The sequence below is a fragment of the Rhipicephalus microplus genome, chromosome 10, assembly GCF_043290135.1.
Source record: "Rhipicephalus microplus isolate Deutch F79 chromosome 10, USDA_Rmic, whole genome shotgun sequence".
Taxonomy (NCBI): Eukaryota; Metazoa; Arthropoda; class Arachnida; order Ixodida; family Ixodidae; genus Rhipicephalus; species Rhipicephalus microplus.
Genome location: NC_134709.1, coordinates 30,866,059 through 30,883,818, shown reverse-complemented (window position 1 = coordinate 30,883,818; position 17,760 = coordinate 30,866,059). Strand labels below are relative to the sequence as shown.

The 17,760-nt window shown below is 49.1% G+C and overlaps 1 protein-coding gene across 3 annotated transcripts in view; it reads left to right on the top strand.

Moving 5' to 3' along the window:
* LOC119181053 (uncharacterized) overlaps nucleotides 1–17,760 on the top strand; it is a 95,191-nt gene that overhangs the window by 4,063 nt on the left and 73,368 nt on the right. For all 3 annotated transcript variants that reach the window (XR_012886492.1, XM_075875363.1, XM_075875362.1), the window contains exons 3-4: nucleotides 309–521; nucleotides 8,789–8,918. Coding sequence is in view for 2 of the 3 variants with exons in the window: in XM_075875363.1 (XP_075731478.1) it covers nucleotides 309–521; nucleotides 8,789–8,918 (343 nt within the window). In the remaining variant the exon portion in view is untranslated. The remainder of the gene's footprint in view (nucleotides 1–308; nucleotides 522–8,788; nucleotides 8,919–17,760) is intronic.

Genomic DNA, 17,760 nt, shown 5'->3' with positions numbered 1-17,760 from the left:
TTAGAACTTTGCGATGACATTGCATACACAGCGTGAACATTGGAGTTCTGGAACTTACGAGGCCGTCAGCGATAATGCTGGAATCTTAGATGGCACGTGTATAAAAGCCGACGCGCTGGACCGCTTTTCAGTTTTATCGACGGCCGACGCTCGGTTCGCCACTCTCAGCGCGCAATGTGTACCGCTTGTATCCCAGTATCAATCCAAAGATGTTATCGTGCGTGTACATAGACAACAGCCACATAGTTCTTTTCGCTGTCTTCTTTTTTCTTATGCGTGCGCACTTCTACCGGCACCTGCCGCTGCAGATGGCAAGCACAGCAAGGTATACGCTGCCCGCAAAGAGCAGCTAGTCCAGCACCGGGACTGTCGCGGTATCTGCCTGTTGAGCCAAGGTGCCACACCGGCCCGACCTACGTCACCCTCGTACACCAGGGACTCGTGCGGGGTCTGCGTCCGCGGTCCGGTCGCCAGGGACTCCAGCGCCTACAAGGACTGTCTCGGAGTATGTCGCAGACCCGGTAACGTGCATTACTACTCTCATATTAAACGATAGTTATATAGCGCGAGAACAGAACGACGACAAAAAGACAAGAAGGACACGACACGCTATGCTTCGTGTCCTTCTTGTCTCTTTGTCGTCGTTCTGTTCTCGCGCTGTAACTATCGTCATTTCATACCACCCAGGCCAAGCTGTTACACTCATAATAAAGTTTTTAGGTTTTGCGTCCCGAAACCAGGATTGTGAAGGACGCTGTTGTAGCAGGCTCCGGAAATTTGGACCATGTGATGTAGTGCACTTAAATCTAAGTACACGGGCCTGCACCATTATCACCTCCTTCGAGAATGCGACCGCCATGGCCGCGATTCGATCCTGGGACCTTCGGGACATCATCCGAGCGTCATACTATCCACTACACTTACCACAGCGGAGGATCACTCCTTTTCTTGGCGTGGCCTCAATTCGAAACTAATCGATTAGTGACACGTGTGATACTCTTCTCTCTCCCTCTCTCTCAATCATTCCCGGTCGAGGACTTCCAGTTTTTAGAATATTCGCAAAAGGTATTCTAAAAAAAGATCACCATCCAAGCACTCCGTACAAATGGCTGTAACCAAAGCTGAAACGTGCGGCCCCGGTGTTTAGTAGTGGGTTCAAGCCGACGCCGCACTAAAGCCTTTCGCAATTATTTGTAATGGGTTCGTTCTTTTAGTGAGGTTAGAGTCGCGATCGGCTTAGGTTCACCGTGGTTTTTATTTCACGTGCCGCACATTGTGTCTCGCACGATCACGGTCGTCAAGGGGTGCAGTGAGAGTTCAAATGCTTTTCACAATGTGTTGATCGCAATGGTTATTCTCGAACCGCAGGCGGTCACAGACGTCGCAGCCGAAGCCAAAGTGCCGCTGGAAAAGCTCTCGCCCCGGCGAACGCGCTCCCCGGCTCCCGTAATCGTCACGTTGACGCTGTCGTGCCCGCAACGGCGCTTATTCGGCGCGGCGTTGTTGCAAGCGTTTGACGTCACGAGTTAACTCGGTAAGGTGGTTTGCAGGATCCGCTCGCCACAGGCGCTTGCCTTCCCTTTCATAATTTAGCGTGGCTTGGAAGGCTGCCGGATCATGGGTACGCAGTTCCTGCCAGCACTCGGCCTCCCGGGCCTGTTTTCGTGACCGCTCTGTACCATCGGCCCGTCGAAAGCCAAGCTCTTTCGCGTTTCGCCTGTCGGCAGTTTTCTAGAGTTGCGCGTGGCTTACCCTTGTGGAAGATGTCGGTAGAAACTGGTGATCGGCGCGCCGTCTGCGACGCGATGGACGACGTCACTCGCAACGTAGCCAATGGCGCGCGTGCTTGAGTACGACGCTGTGAAGGACGTAACTGATAGTACAGCCAATGGAGACCGCTCGTTACTTGTCTTGTCTTGTCTCCTAGGAGATCTTGGCTCATACCCACATGGGGGATTGGCCACACTGTACCTCATAATAACGGCATCGGCGCTCGTTACGCCGATGCCGAACAGTCTTCTTTTTCTTTCGTTTCTTCTAACCATATCAGGCTTTCGCAAAAAAAAAAAAATGGTGGTTCTCGCTCAAACAGTTATGTCTGATACTGCCAGCGTGCTACTTCCTTTTCTCTTTTCATCTTATTGCCCATTGCAATGTAACTGCTGCTTTACGCAAAGCACGCCTTAATGACTGGGAACTGTCTAGATAATCTGATAACTTTTCGACGAGATTACGTGCACCGCGTGAACTGTAACTTCCCGTGAACTGCACCGCGTGTCTGTAGCTTACGTGGCCGCTATAGGGGTGGCGCGGTCGACGCGCTTGGCTGCTCATCAGTTTGTTTACGACCGATGCTCTGCGCGTTGATATCAGTGTACTACAGCGTGCATTGCTTGCTGTAGAGTGAGCATCCAGTTTTTTTGGTGACCGCAAGTTCAGCCAAATAGTTTCACCTTCAAGAAGTCTACTGATGTTTTCGTGGCGCGACCACGTGACAATATGTAAATGCTGGACCATAACTTGAGGTAACGTCCAATTAACCGTCATCACAATGAATGATGATTAAGATTAGTTCTTTTGCACGCGGCTGGCATCGCTACGGAACAGATCTGAATTGCGCACTTATTTTTACGTGGCCTCTGAGATCGGCTTCGGCAGCACGACGAAACACACCGTTAACCTAAGGTATACAGATCAGGGCGCGCGAATACAGACGTGCCACTATACCTGACATCAAAGTCAACAAGTAGGGCCACCTCTTGAATGTCTGGATTTTGTGTTTGTTTTTGAGGGCGCTAAAGCGACCTTGAACAAATTTTATTGTCCTACCACTCACGAGACGCGATGCAAACAGGATGATGAATGTCATCATATCGCTCTAGATACGCCCTGGCTGTGGCGTAGCCAGAGAGTGGTACACCGGGGCCGTGCCCCCCCCCCCCCACACACACACAGAATTTTTTTCTCCCATAGCATACAGACCCTAAAATCGCAATCGACCATATCTGCCGGCCGGCCACCAACTTCAAATAAAAGAAAAGCCTTCTCCCTTCCTCCCCCCACCCTGAAAAATATCACTGCCTATGCCTCTGCGCCTGCAGCGGCTACGGCGTGCACAGCTAAACATGAGGACGCAGCTTCAATTCCCAGCCGTCCATGGCGACCAGCTTGTCCGTATGGGGGGCGAGATTTAAAAGAACACTTGTGCGCTTATTATTATGGACGTACGTTAAAGAGTCTCGGGTGGTCATAGATATACCGAAGTACCCGACTACAGTGGGCCTCGTAATCATATCAAGCTTTTGGTGCCTAAGGCCACATAGTTTCATACTAATGAACTATACGTTATGGCTATGAAAACAAGGCATGTCTTCCTTTAAAAAAATCATAAATGCCTTGTCTTGTGAAACAGGTCTATTATCTTCAAGAGTTGTGGTGTAGTGCGGGTATATCGTTTTGTACGAGTTGCCTGCGAAGCATTTCCCGTTCTTCAGTTTTAATGACATATACAACTTAATTAGAAATTTCGTTACTGTATTTCAGATGGCTCTCGACGTCAGTCCTATGTGGTTTGTTGTTCTGGCCCGCTTAAACACTAAAATGTCAGATCAGTACGTCCCGTACACAGACCAGCACTCGCGTGTTAGTGAAATCTCGGTTAAAACCCATATACGCGATTTAAAAATTATCTCAAAGCAATATAACTTCTTGGATCGATTTAGCCCCGTCAGCGGAATCGTTGACTGGGGTATCGGGGCAAAGAGGCTTGAGGAAGTTGCAGAGGTAGGCACCACCCAATCCACTTTGTAGGAGCAGGCTAGTCACCTCTTTTATTTTGCATTACTTTTCTGTCCGAGTGACGGAGAGTGAGGTGGGGCTAGACAGTTGAACCACTAGACAGTGGTTCGGGCATGTATAATTAAAACCTGATAACTTTAACGTTTTTGTGGTTGTCGTCATGCAGACGTCGTGGCCGTTGTCGTAATGCCACTTACCAGCCTTGAGAAACAAATAAGAGCACAGGAGAGAGCGTTACGTGACGCAGCCGGTCTTAGCGATAGAGATATGCGCGAGACCAATCCCTCAGCTCACTCCCGATCAGTGTCGGCCCGTCACGTGGTCTCTGAGAAGGCAGCCAATTGTACGAGAATGTGACGCCAGCTTTGAGATTTGGTGAGTCGGCGATGCTTCTTCCACAATCGGCGCAAAAATGGACAATATAGACAAGGGTTGACAGACAACCGCTGTCTCTTCCTGCCGAGTTGGAAGACGGTGCTTGTCTCGGCTCTCTGTCTTGTCCCTTGTCCATTTGTGCGCTGCTTGTTGAAGGCGACAATAATAGTTATAGGCGCAGCTTTTGTTCTTTTCTTTTACTTTTTTTGCAAACCTTATTTATTACTCCGCTGATCCCTCTGCCTTGCTTTCTCATTTCCCTCCGCCTCAGTGGGGGGTAGTAAACCGGATGTTACAGTAACCAATCCCGGTCAACCTTCCTGCTTCCCTCTCACTTGCGTTCTCTGTCTTTTCTCTCCATCTCTCTCCCGCTCTTAGTCTTTCCCTTGTCCATAGATTGGCAAAAAAGCTTAGAGCTCACTTAGACTCAGTCCGTTACATTTTGGCCTTTGTGCTCGCTCCGACTCAGACTCCCGAAATTTCCTAAACCGGACTTATTCGGACTCTCACTCGCTAAAAACTGTCTCAACCGTACCCACTCGGACTCAAGCTCACCGAAAAATTACCTACCCGGACTCGCTCAAACTCACTCATGGTTCGATCTGAGTCTAAGTGAAGCCGTCTCATCAGCGAGTTTTCCGATCTATACCTTTGTCGCCCTTTATCTTACCTCTCTCTCTTTCTTTCTCTCTTCCTCCTCCGATTGATTGCCTTATAACTACGCTCGCGCTGCATTCTTTGAACGGAATCACGGTAAACCTGGCACGGCAAACCAGACGGCGCTTTCTTGTCTCCGCTCTAATCAGTACCTTTTCCTCGTCCTCTTCTCTCTTCTTACCTCCTTCACCCCCCCCCCCCCATTCCCGCGAGTACTTTGGTTGAGGTGTGCTCTACAGAGACGGTTATCGAGTACTCTTCCCCCATTTGCCCTCCTCTTGCTTTCTCTCTCCCGCCCCTTGTATACTAAGAATCGGTAATTATACATTCGTTTTGCGTGGATTTATGGATTTGTGACTCGCTTTACGAATACTGCGCTGAACCGTTGTTTCACACGTGATCTCTGAGGTGAGCGTGGCTCTCGCCTCTCGGTCCGCCGGCTGCCATCTTCTGATGTCGCGTAGCTCTCGCTGATCGGCTCGCCGTCCACGATATGCCTCGACCGTGTCCCCTTTATTATCTATCTCTTTTCTCCTCTTTCTTGACTGGTATGCGGCGAGTGTTTTGTCTTCTATATCTTACTTCTACTATTATTTTTTATCCCGTTAGCCGTGCCCCCTAAACTTATATCCCCTTACATATCTTAGCCGTGTAGCCTACATGGAAGGAAGAAATTAGTTCATTTTTTTTTCCTTTCTTTCAAAAACCATTATTTTTACTATACTTTAAGTTGGTTTCACGTTTTCTAGGTGCACCCTTCCCCCCACTCGCATTGATCTGTGCTCCCTCCTTACGTTTTCTTTGCATCGCTGCTTCCATGTAGAGTCGGCGTCCTCACTTCACCTTTAAGTGGACCTGTCTACGCGTTCTTTATCTAATGCTTTTACATACGTTCAGAAGAATCATGTCGAAACAGCGGTCCGTGTAAAAGTCGCGGCAGTTATAACTCACGTTACCACGGCGACGCGATACTCGGGTGAAAAACGAATGTTTAAAAAAAAATCGATGACACTCCGAAGAAAGGGCCGGGGGTAAGCAGCACATCGCGATTATTGAAATTCTAGCACAGTAAACACACCCGCGCGAGAACTACGGCTATTCGAACTGCACACGCGAAAGCCGCTGCTTTTTAAACAGCGGTGTCGATCCGTCACACTACAGGGAGCGCTCGATAGATTTTCACTTGTTTATTTTCACGGTCTCCAGGGGCAACATTTCGCATCCTTTGGCAAATGCGCTGGAAGAATACATCTACTTTAATTGAAAAAAAAAAATGGAGCTCCGTGAGATAGGGGCTTTAGAATCCCCCATTTTCTGGTTTTCTTTGGAAGTGTGTGTGTGTGTGTGTGTGTGTGTGCGTGTGCGTGTGTGTGTGTGTGTGTGTGTGTGCGTGTGTGTGTGTGTGTGTGTGTGTGTGTGTGTGTGTGTGTGTGTGTGTGTGTGTGTGTGTGTGTGTGTGTGTGTGTGTGTGTGTGTGTGTGTGTGTGTTAATACAGAAGGGTATGTCATGTGTTGCTTGTAAGGACGACAAAGGTATTGAGAGAACGCAACGCTGACAACGTAAATGAAAAAAAAAAAGAAATGGGCAGATCCCCCGTACAGTGGGAGTCGATGATATGAGAAGCACAAATGAGAAATGTTGACATATCACTTTAAAATCAGCACAACGTTACGAGGTGGAAGTAAATGATGCCGTACATGACTTCCGTATCATGATTATCATATTTGGATGTGTCGTTCACCTTCGTCATCTATTCACGTCACGTGATACCAAGTTTAGAATGTGGGGAGCTAGTGAAACGGCCGCGACCGCGCTGTGAGCGCGGTATGTTGTCGTGTTCTTACATGACACGCGTGTTAGGATTGTCATGTTTGCACCGGTCATATATTTCGTCATTCGTTGACGTCACGCAACAGCAAATTCGGTATATGTGGAGCTTGCGAAACGGCAGCGAGCGCGCCATGAAGGGTCCAATATACTCCAATGTAGCGTTGACGTGCGCGCACGCTGGGCACAGTGACGCTACGTTAGCAAAACGCGAGCACTCTATAGTCTGACGCCAGGCGCGACCAGCGTTTGTCGGCGCGGCCTGACGGCAACTGGCGCGAAATGCATCACGCCGATGCTTTACCCAGGTAACACTGCGTCTCCCTCTTTTCGTGACGGAGGGACGCCGGACGCCCCGAAATGTGCATGCGTCAAAGCAACGCAGTGCAGGGCGCGCCTGCGAGTGTATGGCAGGACCGGCGCCTGGCGTGGCAACGCCGGCGTGACGCAACGAAATAAACGCCGGCGAGCACGTGCACCGCGTCACGTCGAAGTGTATTGGCGCCTTGACTGTGGCAGGTAGTCATGTTCTCACATGACACGCATCTCACGATTATCACGTTTCCATCAGTCACATACCTTCGTCATCCATTGACGCCACGTAATACCAAATTTGTCATATGTGAAGCTAGCGAAAGGGCCGCGAGCGCATCATGAGTGTGGCATGTAGTCATGTTGCTACATGACACGCATGTCGTGGTTATCACGTTTGGATGTGTCGTTTACCTATGTCGTTCGTTCGCGTCGCGTAATATCGAGTTTGGTACATGTGACGCTAGCGAAACGGTCGTGAGCGCATTATAAGCATAGCATGTAGTCATGTTGTTACATGACACGCATGACATGTTTATCATGTTTGCACCAGTATCATACCTTCGTCATCTATTCTCGTCCCTTAATACAAAATTTGGTACAAAGAAAGCTAGCGAAACGGCCGCCAGCGCATCATCACCGTGGCATGTAGTCATGTTGTTACATGACACGCATGTCATGATTTTCATGTTATGACCATTCAAATATGTCCTTCATGCAGTCATGCTATGCCATACCAAGTTTGGTATTGATACCATTATTGAAGGACCAAGAACCGAGCCTTGGGGAACACCGGATAAAACGCCAGTAGGGTTAGAGATGTAGCTCTTAAGTTTTACAGATTGGAAGCGGTTAGTAAGAAATTCCAGTATCCATTGTGTTGTAGTGTTTTCAAGCTTCGGATTGCGAATTTTTAGTTCTAAACGTTTGTAGGGGACCCTATCAAATGCCTTTGAGAAATCAATAAAGATGGCATCGACATGACGAGATGAGTTAAGCGCAGAATGAAGGTCAGTAATTAATTCGAAAAGTTGCGATTGACATGAGAAATATTGACGAAAACCGTGTTGGTTGTTTAGAAGCAAGTTATTTAAATTAAGATAAGCCATTATATTTGTGAATAGGATATGTTCGAGCCCCGCCGCGGTGGTCTAGTGGCTAAGGTACTCGGCTGCTGACCCGCAGGTCGCGGGTTCAAATCCCGGCTGCGGCGGCTGCATTTCCGATGGAGGCGGAAATGTTGTAGGCCCGTGTACTCAGATTTGGGTGCACGTTAAAGAACCCCAGGTGTTCAAAATTTCCGGAGCCCTCCACTACGGCGTCTCTCATAATCATATGGTGGTTTTGGGACGTTAAACCCCATAAATCTATCTAGGATATGTTCGAGAAGTTTGCAACATAGGACGTCAAAGATATTGGTCTGTAGTTATTGGGCTGAGTATTATCACCAGATTTGAATATTGGGATTACGTAAGCAGATTTCCAGTCCTCTGGTAAGCAACCTGTATCTAAACATTGTTGAAAAATTAACGCGAGCAAAGAGGCTGAGAAGTGGCTGGTTAGTTTTAAAAGCTTAGCACTAATATCATCAGGGCCGGGGCTGGCTTTAAGAGCTAAACGATCTATTGCATGCGATCATTGCAAACGATATATATATATATATATATATATATATATATATATATATATATATATATATATATATATATATAGGGCTTGTGCGTGTCGCATTCTGTTGTCCCTATAGCCTATGTAGTTTGCGCTATGTAGCATTTGGCCTTATTCTTCAAAAAAAATGTATACATGTCCATTGCCCAGGTATGTCTCGAGAGAAAGCCACGTTGATGTGCGGCAGCTGCGTCGGCGGCAACGGAACCGTATCCAAGGCCGACGTAGTGGACGGCTGCGGAAACTGCAAGACGTCCAAATCGCCGTGCCTCTGTGACGGGTGAGTGTCGTCTAGATGACAGAAAAAAAAACTGATTCAACGAAAAAAAAAAACTTTTTTTAGTATAAGCTGGTTAAGGAGAAGGAGGAAGAAAGTTTAAGCGGAAATACAGGGAGGTTAGCCAGTTCTTAGACCGGCTGGCTACCCTGTGCTGGGGAAAGGGGTGAGGGGAATGAAAGATGTTATAAAGAAATGTTGCGAAAAGAGGGAGAAATTACAAAAAAAATTGCGACTGAGGAAAGGCAACATCAGAGAGTATAAGACACTAAAGTCTGCCTCTGAGGCCAGTTGTCCGCAAAAAGCGCAGCAAAGCTTTAAAAGCCTTCTGGGCTGAGGATGGGCTCGGCCAATGACCCAGAATCCTTTGTTCCGACAAAGGCCGATTGTCTAGTCTATCCAGAGCTGCAGTGAGTTCTTGTCTTTGCACGTTGAAATAGGTGCACTCACACAGAAGGTGCACGATGGTTTCTTCGCAACTGCAGTAAGTGCATGTAGGAGAGCTGGCCATCCCGATGAGATAAGAGCATGCGTTCGTGAAGGCCACTCCAAGCCACAGGCGGCATAGAAGAGTCTCCTCTGCTCGAGATATCCTTGGGGGAAGACGAAGCTGCAGATCGGGATCCAAGTTATGCAGGCGCGCGTTTGTGAAGTCTGTCGAGTTCCACTGTACCAGTGTGAGGTCACGTGCAAGCGAACGAAGTCTTGTAGCTGCGTCGGTTCTTGAGAACGGGATGGCTGTGTATTGGGTACCATCGTGTGCAGATCTAGCGGCCTCATCTGCGCGGTCATTGCCATATATACCGCAATGACCTGGTATCCACTGATACACTATGCTGTGCTGTTTTTCGGTTGCTTGGTGATGAAGAAGCCTTATTTCAGCTACCAACTGCTCATTAGGTCCATGGCGAAAGGGTGATATAAGACATTGAAGAGATGCCTTCGAGTCCGAGAAGATCGACCAAATTCCCGAAGGTTCTTTCACTATATTCTCCAGAGCTGCACGAATGGCTGCAAGTTCTGCAGCTGTCGACGACGTCAAATGCGATGTCATGAATTTAATTGTGATGTGTCTCACGGGAATAACCACCGCCCCTGCAGAGCTTACTGAAGACACCGAGCCATCCGTGTAAATGTGAAGGCGTCCGTTGTGCTTCTCTTGCAGGAAAAGTAATGTGACCTGTTTCAGGGCTAGATGCGACGACTTTTTCTTATTTTGGATGCTAGGAATTCTAAGAAGGGCTTTGAGTGGGTGTAGGCACCATAATGGTATCGGCGGCTGTGCTGTATGCGTGAAGTGCAATGGAAGCACTGCGCAATGCTGAGCTACAGTTGCGCTGAATGCTGAGTGTGGCCTGGAAGTTCGAAGTGAGTCTAGGTGATGAGATGGAAGCCGAGCGAAATGTCTTATGTGCATTCTCAAAGCGTCTACGCGGATGTATGCGTTGACTGGATAATCACGCGCAATGATGACTGTCGCTGCTGTAGACGCGCATCTCGGGAGACCACGGCATATCCTCAGGGCTTGTGCTTGGATCGACTGGAGGACGCGCAAGTTTGTTCTTCGGATCCCGCAAAGCACGGGTAAGCTGTATCGCATATAACCGAGGATTAAAACAGTGTAGAGTTGGAGCATTGCTTGTACCGATGCAACCCACGTTTTTCCAGCAAGAAACCTCAGTACGGGGGTAATCATGGTGAGTTTAGTTTTCCTGTGGGCGATGTGAGGGCTCCAGGAGAGGTCGCGATCAACTATGACTCCGAGTAATCGGTGTGTCTTCACGTAGTTGATCGTGTGTCCGTTGATTTTAATAACATATGGGCTCATAGCCTTATGCGTGAATGCTATAAGCGAGCATTTCTCTGATGACAGCTCTAGTCCCCGTTCTTCCAGGTACTTTGTCGCTATTTTAGCCGCTCTCTGAAGCCGGGCACGCAAATGAAGGCGTGTTATGCCTGACGCCCAGATGCAGATGTCATCTGCATATATTGATAGATGGACAGATTCTGGAAGTGCATCAACCAGGCCGAGTAGCGCTAGATTGAAAAGTGTGTGGCTAAGAACACCACCTTGAGGCACACCTCGACGGTTGCAATGGTGCGTTGTTGTGCCATTCTCCGTCTGTACAAAGAAAGTTCTGCCTTTCAGATAGCTGTGGAGCCATTGGTAAACCCGACCCCCTAATCCAACATTTTCCATGACATACAGAATGGCTTCATGTGATACTGTCACACCTGTCCCGTTTATTAGGGAGGCGATCGCCGGGCTAATTCCAAGAGCCGAAGTATCGGCCCCCCGAACCGCACCACGAAAGCGTGGACAATATAGAAGTGGTCCTTTTTGGTGCGCCAGCGGACGCCGGCTGTGGCCCAAAGAACAAGTCAGAGCCGAGAGTTGATAAACAAAACAAATACTATATTCTCAAAAAATGGCAGATCGAAACAACACACAAGAATGCACACTCCACAATAGTTACATACAATACGTCACCAATCAGACAACGTACTACACAGTACAATCAGCCACACTCAAAACAACGGTCACAGACAACGATACGCACTACAATGCAGTCGCATGCATTGAACAACCAAGACACTTAAAGACTAAAGAGATATAAAACCTATTCAGTCCAAAGTCCTTGGAACAAAAGTCTGAATGATACTCTTCCGAGAATCACTCACTCAAAGTCCAGCGTTGTTGTCGTTCCGCAGCTCTCGAAGTCTCTCTTCCAGGAAACCTCCCGTCTCTTCAATTGGCCACTCTTCCAACTTCAACTTCTTCGCCGGAAATCCGTCGGCTTCACACACGCAGCTGTTGCCCGCGTCTTCGCTCGATAGCGGTAAACCCACGCTCTTGCCTGTAGCTCGAGCCGTCCCTACGGACCAAAAACTTCGCCGACTACACGGCGGACTCTACGCACTCTGGCGCTCACTTCCGTCTCCTCCTGTTCTGTCACTACGGGCAGAACCTTCGCCGACTACACGGCGGAATTCCCACGCGCTCTGGCGCTAACTTCCGTCACCTCCTGCTTTCTCGTCTCGGCTGCTCGGTTAAATACCTTGCGCGCGACTTTCCAGATGTTTCTCGTCATTTCGTCGGCGCGATACGCAGCGAAGGCTGGGGAGAGGCACGAGACGGTTCGACTGCCCTCTCCCGAGGATGATTCACTCGGTCTGACCCCGCCTCCTTCGTTCTAGAAAAATCGCGGTCTTGCTGGGCCGCCGATGAGGGGTGAGGAGGATCGTCTGCGAAGCCGTGCTTCTGCGGGGAGAGCGCGCGCCCGGGAGCCCTGGATGTTGGCTTTCTTTTTTTTTTCTTTTTACCTCGCGGCGTTTCTGCCGCCCGTTGTCGCAAGGATTTGGCGGCGCGCTCTTGTTTAGCGCTCGTTCTGTGACACTGCCCCCCACTTTAAGAATATTATCTCATAATATTCAAAACCCCACAGACGAGCGCGAACAGTCACCACACCCTCTCACAGACTGTAACACAATCCGTCGCTCATGACACTTCACATTCATAATATATCACTCAATACAATCGTACATTGTAGTTCAATTCCACAACACATGAAATATAGCCACAGGTACATGCCTACAACACTTCATCACACATTCTAAACAATACAAACGTACAAAGTTCTGTCTATCCAACAATTATACAACACTATACATCACACCATCGCACAGAACACTGACTCACTCGACATACACTTGAGACGCAGGATAACAAGAACGTTAACACAACATATGTCACTCAGCTCTGCCCAACACATTCTGATTTGACTTCTCCACTTATCCTGAGTACTTCGAGCAGCGCTTGCGCCCCTTTTTGCGGTGCTCGCTCGATCTCTTCTTGTGCTTCCACGTTCTTTTTCGGCGAGCCCTTTCCAACGACGATATCTGAGGCGGCGTCTCAGCCATCGTTGTCACTTCCGACACCGTTAACGGGTCATTACATTCGACGGGTCCTGTCTGTTCATTTACCTGCTTGATCATGCCTCTACATTTTGCCCGGCTGGCCAACTCCGTCTCCTTTACACTGTCGGTCGGTTGAGGCCGTGCCGACGTAAGTCCGGTTGCTCGGCCCGGGAACTTATTCGACACGATCGTCTTCTCCTTCGCTGTCTCTTGCGCCGCGGCTTCGCCTCGGGCTCTAGTGAGATCCGTCACGGGATGCTCCTCCACTGTATCTCGCGGCTGCTGTGTTGGCGAGGGCTCTATCTTCGGGTCTTCTCCCAAACATTCTGGGTCACTTGGCCCTCGCGCCCCGTCGATGTTCCCGATGACCAGGTCATACAGGGGGGTCGTCATGCATAAAGCAGTAACCTTCCCGCTGAAGTACGGGGTTTCAACCTCAATTTCTGCTTCGGGGAGCATCCGGACCGTACGGTCAATTAGGCAAACCGGTTTCGTTCTGCCTGTCAACTCTCTTTCCCGTACCAGATTTCTCCTCACGATAACCGTGGAGCTCCCAGTGTCTCTTAGAACCGTAATCTTCTTGCCTGCAATCTTTCCAGGAAGCGTTGGCATTCCCTTCGTAACACCGGTTGGCTGTTTTGACATTACAGCCCCCACAATAGGAATTTTCTCCCCATTCTTCAACTCTACGAATCCATCAGTGACGGCATTATTATCAGATTTCGGTGCTGCTTGCACACAGGATACCTGGTGAGTTTGACTCACTCCGTTCCGACATGCATCTGCTTTGTGCCCAGTCTGACCACACTTAAAACATTTCACTACCGTAGGGCTCGTAAAGATCGTTCGACAGTTTTTCGCGCGATGACCCACTCGGTTACACAGAAAACATCGCTGCATGCTCTCTGGTGCACGCTTCTTTTCTTCAGTAGCCAATTTCTTCGAATCCTCGGGACAATCCTTCTTGACCTTGGCCAAATTAGTTCCTCCTTGCGCTTCTAAGAATTGATCAGCCAATTCAAGCATTCCTTCAAATGACTCCGCCTTCCTCTCTTTCAAATACAGCGACAGGCTTGGGTGGCAACTAGTAAGAAATTGTTCTTTAATTAGCAGCTCTCTAAGCTCATCGTACTCCTGTGCTGTCCCTGAAAGTTCAATCCATCTGTCGAAATAGTGGCAAAGTCGGGCAGCATACTGCGTAGCTGTCTCACCATCAGCTGGCTTTCCTGTCCGAAATCTGTCCCGGAATCCTTCCACAGTGAATCTAAATCGCTTCAGCAAAGCAGCTTTCACCTTTGCATAGTTGGCTGCATCGGTCGGCGTCAGCCTACCGTACACACTGAGCGCTTCACCACTTAAGCAAGTACTCAAAGCAGTTGCCCATTGATGTTCCGGCCAATTCTGGCTCTTCGCAATCGTCTCAAATCGGTGGAGGTACGCGTCTAGGTCGTCCTTCCTTTCATCAAACGCTACGAGCAGCTTGCTTGGGTTCAAGCGGAAGCCGTGATCCTCTCGTTCGCTGCTTTCAACTCTAGCTTGGACCGGAGTTTCACTTCGCTGTTGCAAACGGAGCCGCTCGAGTTCTATCTCGTGCTGTCGCTGCCGTTCCCTTTCCTCTCTTTCTTCTTTCGCCCTCTCAGCTGCCAGTCTTTCTTTCTCCAGCTCCAACTTCAATTGCAGCTCTCTTTCTTCTTTCAGCTGTCGCTCTTTTGCCTCTCTTTCTTCTTTCAGCTGTCGCTCCTTTGCTTCTCTTTCTTCTCTCGCCCTTTCAGCGGCCAGCCTTTCTCTCTCCAACTCAGCTGCCTTTTCTTCCTTGGCCCTCTCTGCCGCCAACCTCTCTCTCTCCACCGCCTCTTTCTCCTTCTGGCTTACCCATTTCCGTAGTTCGGCGCCGGAAAGACCCATCTTCTCACCAAGCGCAACTAACTTTTCGAGATCCATTGTGTCTCGCAACTCGCAAATACAACCTTGCCGCGTGCAAAAAGTATCTGCCTAAATCCGTCTATCGGAACACTCCCCTGCACTCGTTAACGAGAACACTGAACAACACACAAAATCGTTCCGATAGCAGTATCAACAACTCGAGGCTCTTTCTCACTACTTTGAACACACTGTGCACCAAAAGGTCCTGTCGCGGACGCCAGATTAATTGTCACACCTGTCCCGTTTATTAGGGAGGCGATCGCCGGGCTAATTCCAAGAGCCGAAGTATCGGCCCCCCGAACCGCACCACGAAAGCGTGGACAATATAGAAGTGGTCCTTTTTGGTGCGCCAGCGGACGCCGGCTGTGGCCCAAAGAACAAGTCAGAGCCGAGAGTTGATAAACAAAACAAATACTATATTCTCAAAAAATGGCAGATCGAAACAACACGCAAGAATGCACACTCCACAATAGTTACATACAATACGTCACCAATCAGACAACGTACTACACAGTACAATCAGCCACACTCAAAACAACGGACACAGACAACGATACGCACTACAATGCAGTCGCATGCATTGAACAACCAAGACACTTAAAGACTAAAGAGATATAAAACCTATTCAGTCCAAAGTCCTTGGAACAAAAGTCTGAATGATACTCTTCCGAGAATCACTCACTCAAAGTCCAGCGTTGTTGTCGTTCCGCAGCTCTCGAAGTCTCTCTTCCAGGAAACCTCCCGTCTCTTCAATTGGCCACTCTTCCAACTTCAACTTCTTCGCCGGAAATCCGTCGGCTTCACACACGCAGCTGTTGCCCGCGTCTTCGCTCGATAGCGGTAAACCCACGCTCTTGCCTGTAGCTCGAGCCGTCCCTACGGACCAAAAACTTCGCCGACTACACGGCGGACTCTCTACGCACTCTGGCGCTCACTTCCGTCTCCTCCTGTTCTGTCACTACGGGCAGAACCTTCGCCGACTACACGGCGGAATTCCCACGCGCTCTGGCGCTAACTTCCGTCACCTCCTGCTTTCTCGTCTCGGCTGCTCGGTTAAATACCTTGCGCGCGACTTTCCAGATGTTTCTCGTCATTTCGTCGGCGCGATACGCAGCGAAGGCTGGGGAGAGGCACGAGACGGTTCGACTGCCCTCTCCCGAGGATGATTCACTCGGTCTGACCCCGCCTCCTTCGTTCTAGAAAAATCGCGGTCTTGCTGGGCCGCCGATGTGGGGTGAGGAGGATCGTCTGCGAAGCCGTGCTTCTGCGGGGAGAGCGCGCGCCCGGGAGCCCTGGATGTTGGCTTTCTTTTTTTTTCTTTTTACCTCGCGGCGTTTCTGCCGCCCGTTGTCGCAAGGATTTGGCGGCGCGCTCTTGTTTAGCGCTCGTTCTGTGACAGATACGTTATCGTATGCACCTTTCACGTCCAAGAACAACGCCGCAGATAAACGTTTTAGTCTTTTTTGATGCTGAACAGATGAGACCAGGTCTGTAACGTTATCAATTGCGGACCGCCCACGCCGAAAGCCCGTCATAGCATGAGGGTATACCTCGTGGCGCTCCAGGTACCACTCTAGGCGAGTCAAAATCATCCTCTCCATCACTTTCCCGAAACAGCTGGTAAGCGCGATGGCGCGATAAGAGGTCAAGTGCAGAGGAGATTTACCTGGTTTAAGCACAGGGACGAGGTGGCTGGATTTCCATGAATGAGGGATAAATCCGCTGCTCCACGAGTCGTTGTACACGGATAGAAGGGCCCGTCGAGCTGCTTCTCCGAGGTTGCAAAGAGCCATGTACGTGATCCCATGGTTAAGATATGTTCGACGCTCACCAGGCCGAGTACTCCGTTTCATTGAAAGGCCGAGCCCTCATAGACCACCGACGTAGAAAAAAAAACTGCATCACGTAGCACCCCAAGTGAAATTAGGTGAGTCAGACAAGCGATGAAGGCAATTTTATAAGCACGGAGTCTATTCCCATGACGACAGAAAAGATGGCACTACAACGATGTCAGGTGAAACTAAACTGATTGACGTAAAAGCGGTGTTGCGCTACCGAAAACAAATGTTACTAAATACTTTTACGCTAACAAAAAAAGAACGCATTACCGCCCTACGTCCCCCCTGAAAAGAAAAAAAGGTAATGCGTTACCGTTACCGAAAAAATCCCCACCCTCCCATCACACCAAGTGAATTACGATGCAGGAGCTCGCTTGGAACTGATCGGGAGAAACCGTGAATTCTCCGTACAAGTCATGTACCATCGTGTGAAGACCTGACACGTTGTCATAGGGGTGTCAGGATTGTATATACGCAAGATGTAATCATTTACATATCGATGCATTTATATACAAGGATTACATTACTGATAGTGAAACTGCGGAACGTGTTTTTCTGTGAAGATTGCGATTTTGTGGTCGTTGAACTATGTGGCGTGGAAATCCTGAATTAGAGGTTGCAGCTGAAAGTTGCAGAAGGCAATGTCGATACAGGTCCCGAATCGAGATTCTCTTCCGGCCGCTTGCGCGCCGCCTCTGCTTCACGGGCTCCCACTTCGGCGTCCGCCTATGGACTATAGCCTTCTTCTCAGCGCAAAGCGCACATAGTGCCTTACAGACGCCTAGAGTGCACTTCGCTTATCAGCAGAATGAAGAATGTCACAGTGGCATAGTGGAAGGACTGCAGAAGGACTGAAAGCTGAGCCAGTTGGTGACACTGTACTTGAACGTATTTTAACCGACTTTAAGTAGATGCATTAAAATTAGGTTGTTGGAACACAAGCGTTCTATGCAAGGTAATGTGTGTGCTCACATGTGTCCCAACATGTCGCACAGTGCCAGTGCGCACCTATCTTTCATGAAGCTGAAGTTTTATCGACGCACAATGATCAAATCACCCGATAAAGAACTGAAGCATATAATATCGAGAAAGGAGTGAACAGTGCATTAGCGTGCCTTCTATAGCCTCACATGATGGCGAGGTTAGATTATTAGATCGCACGATAT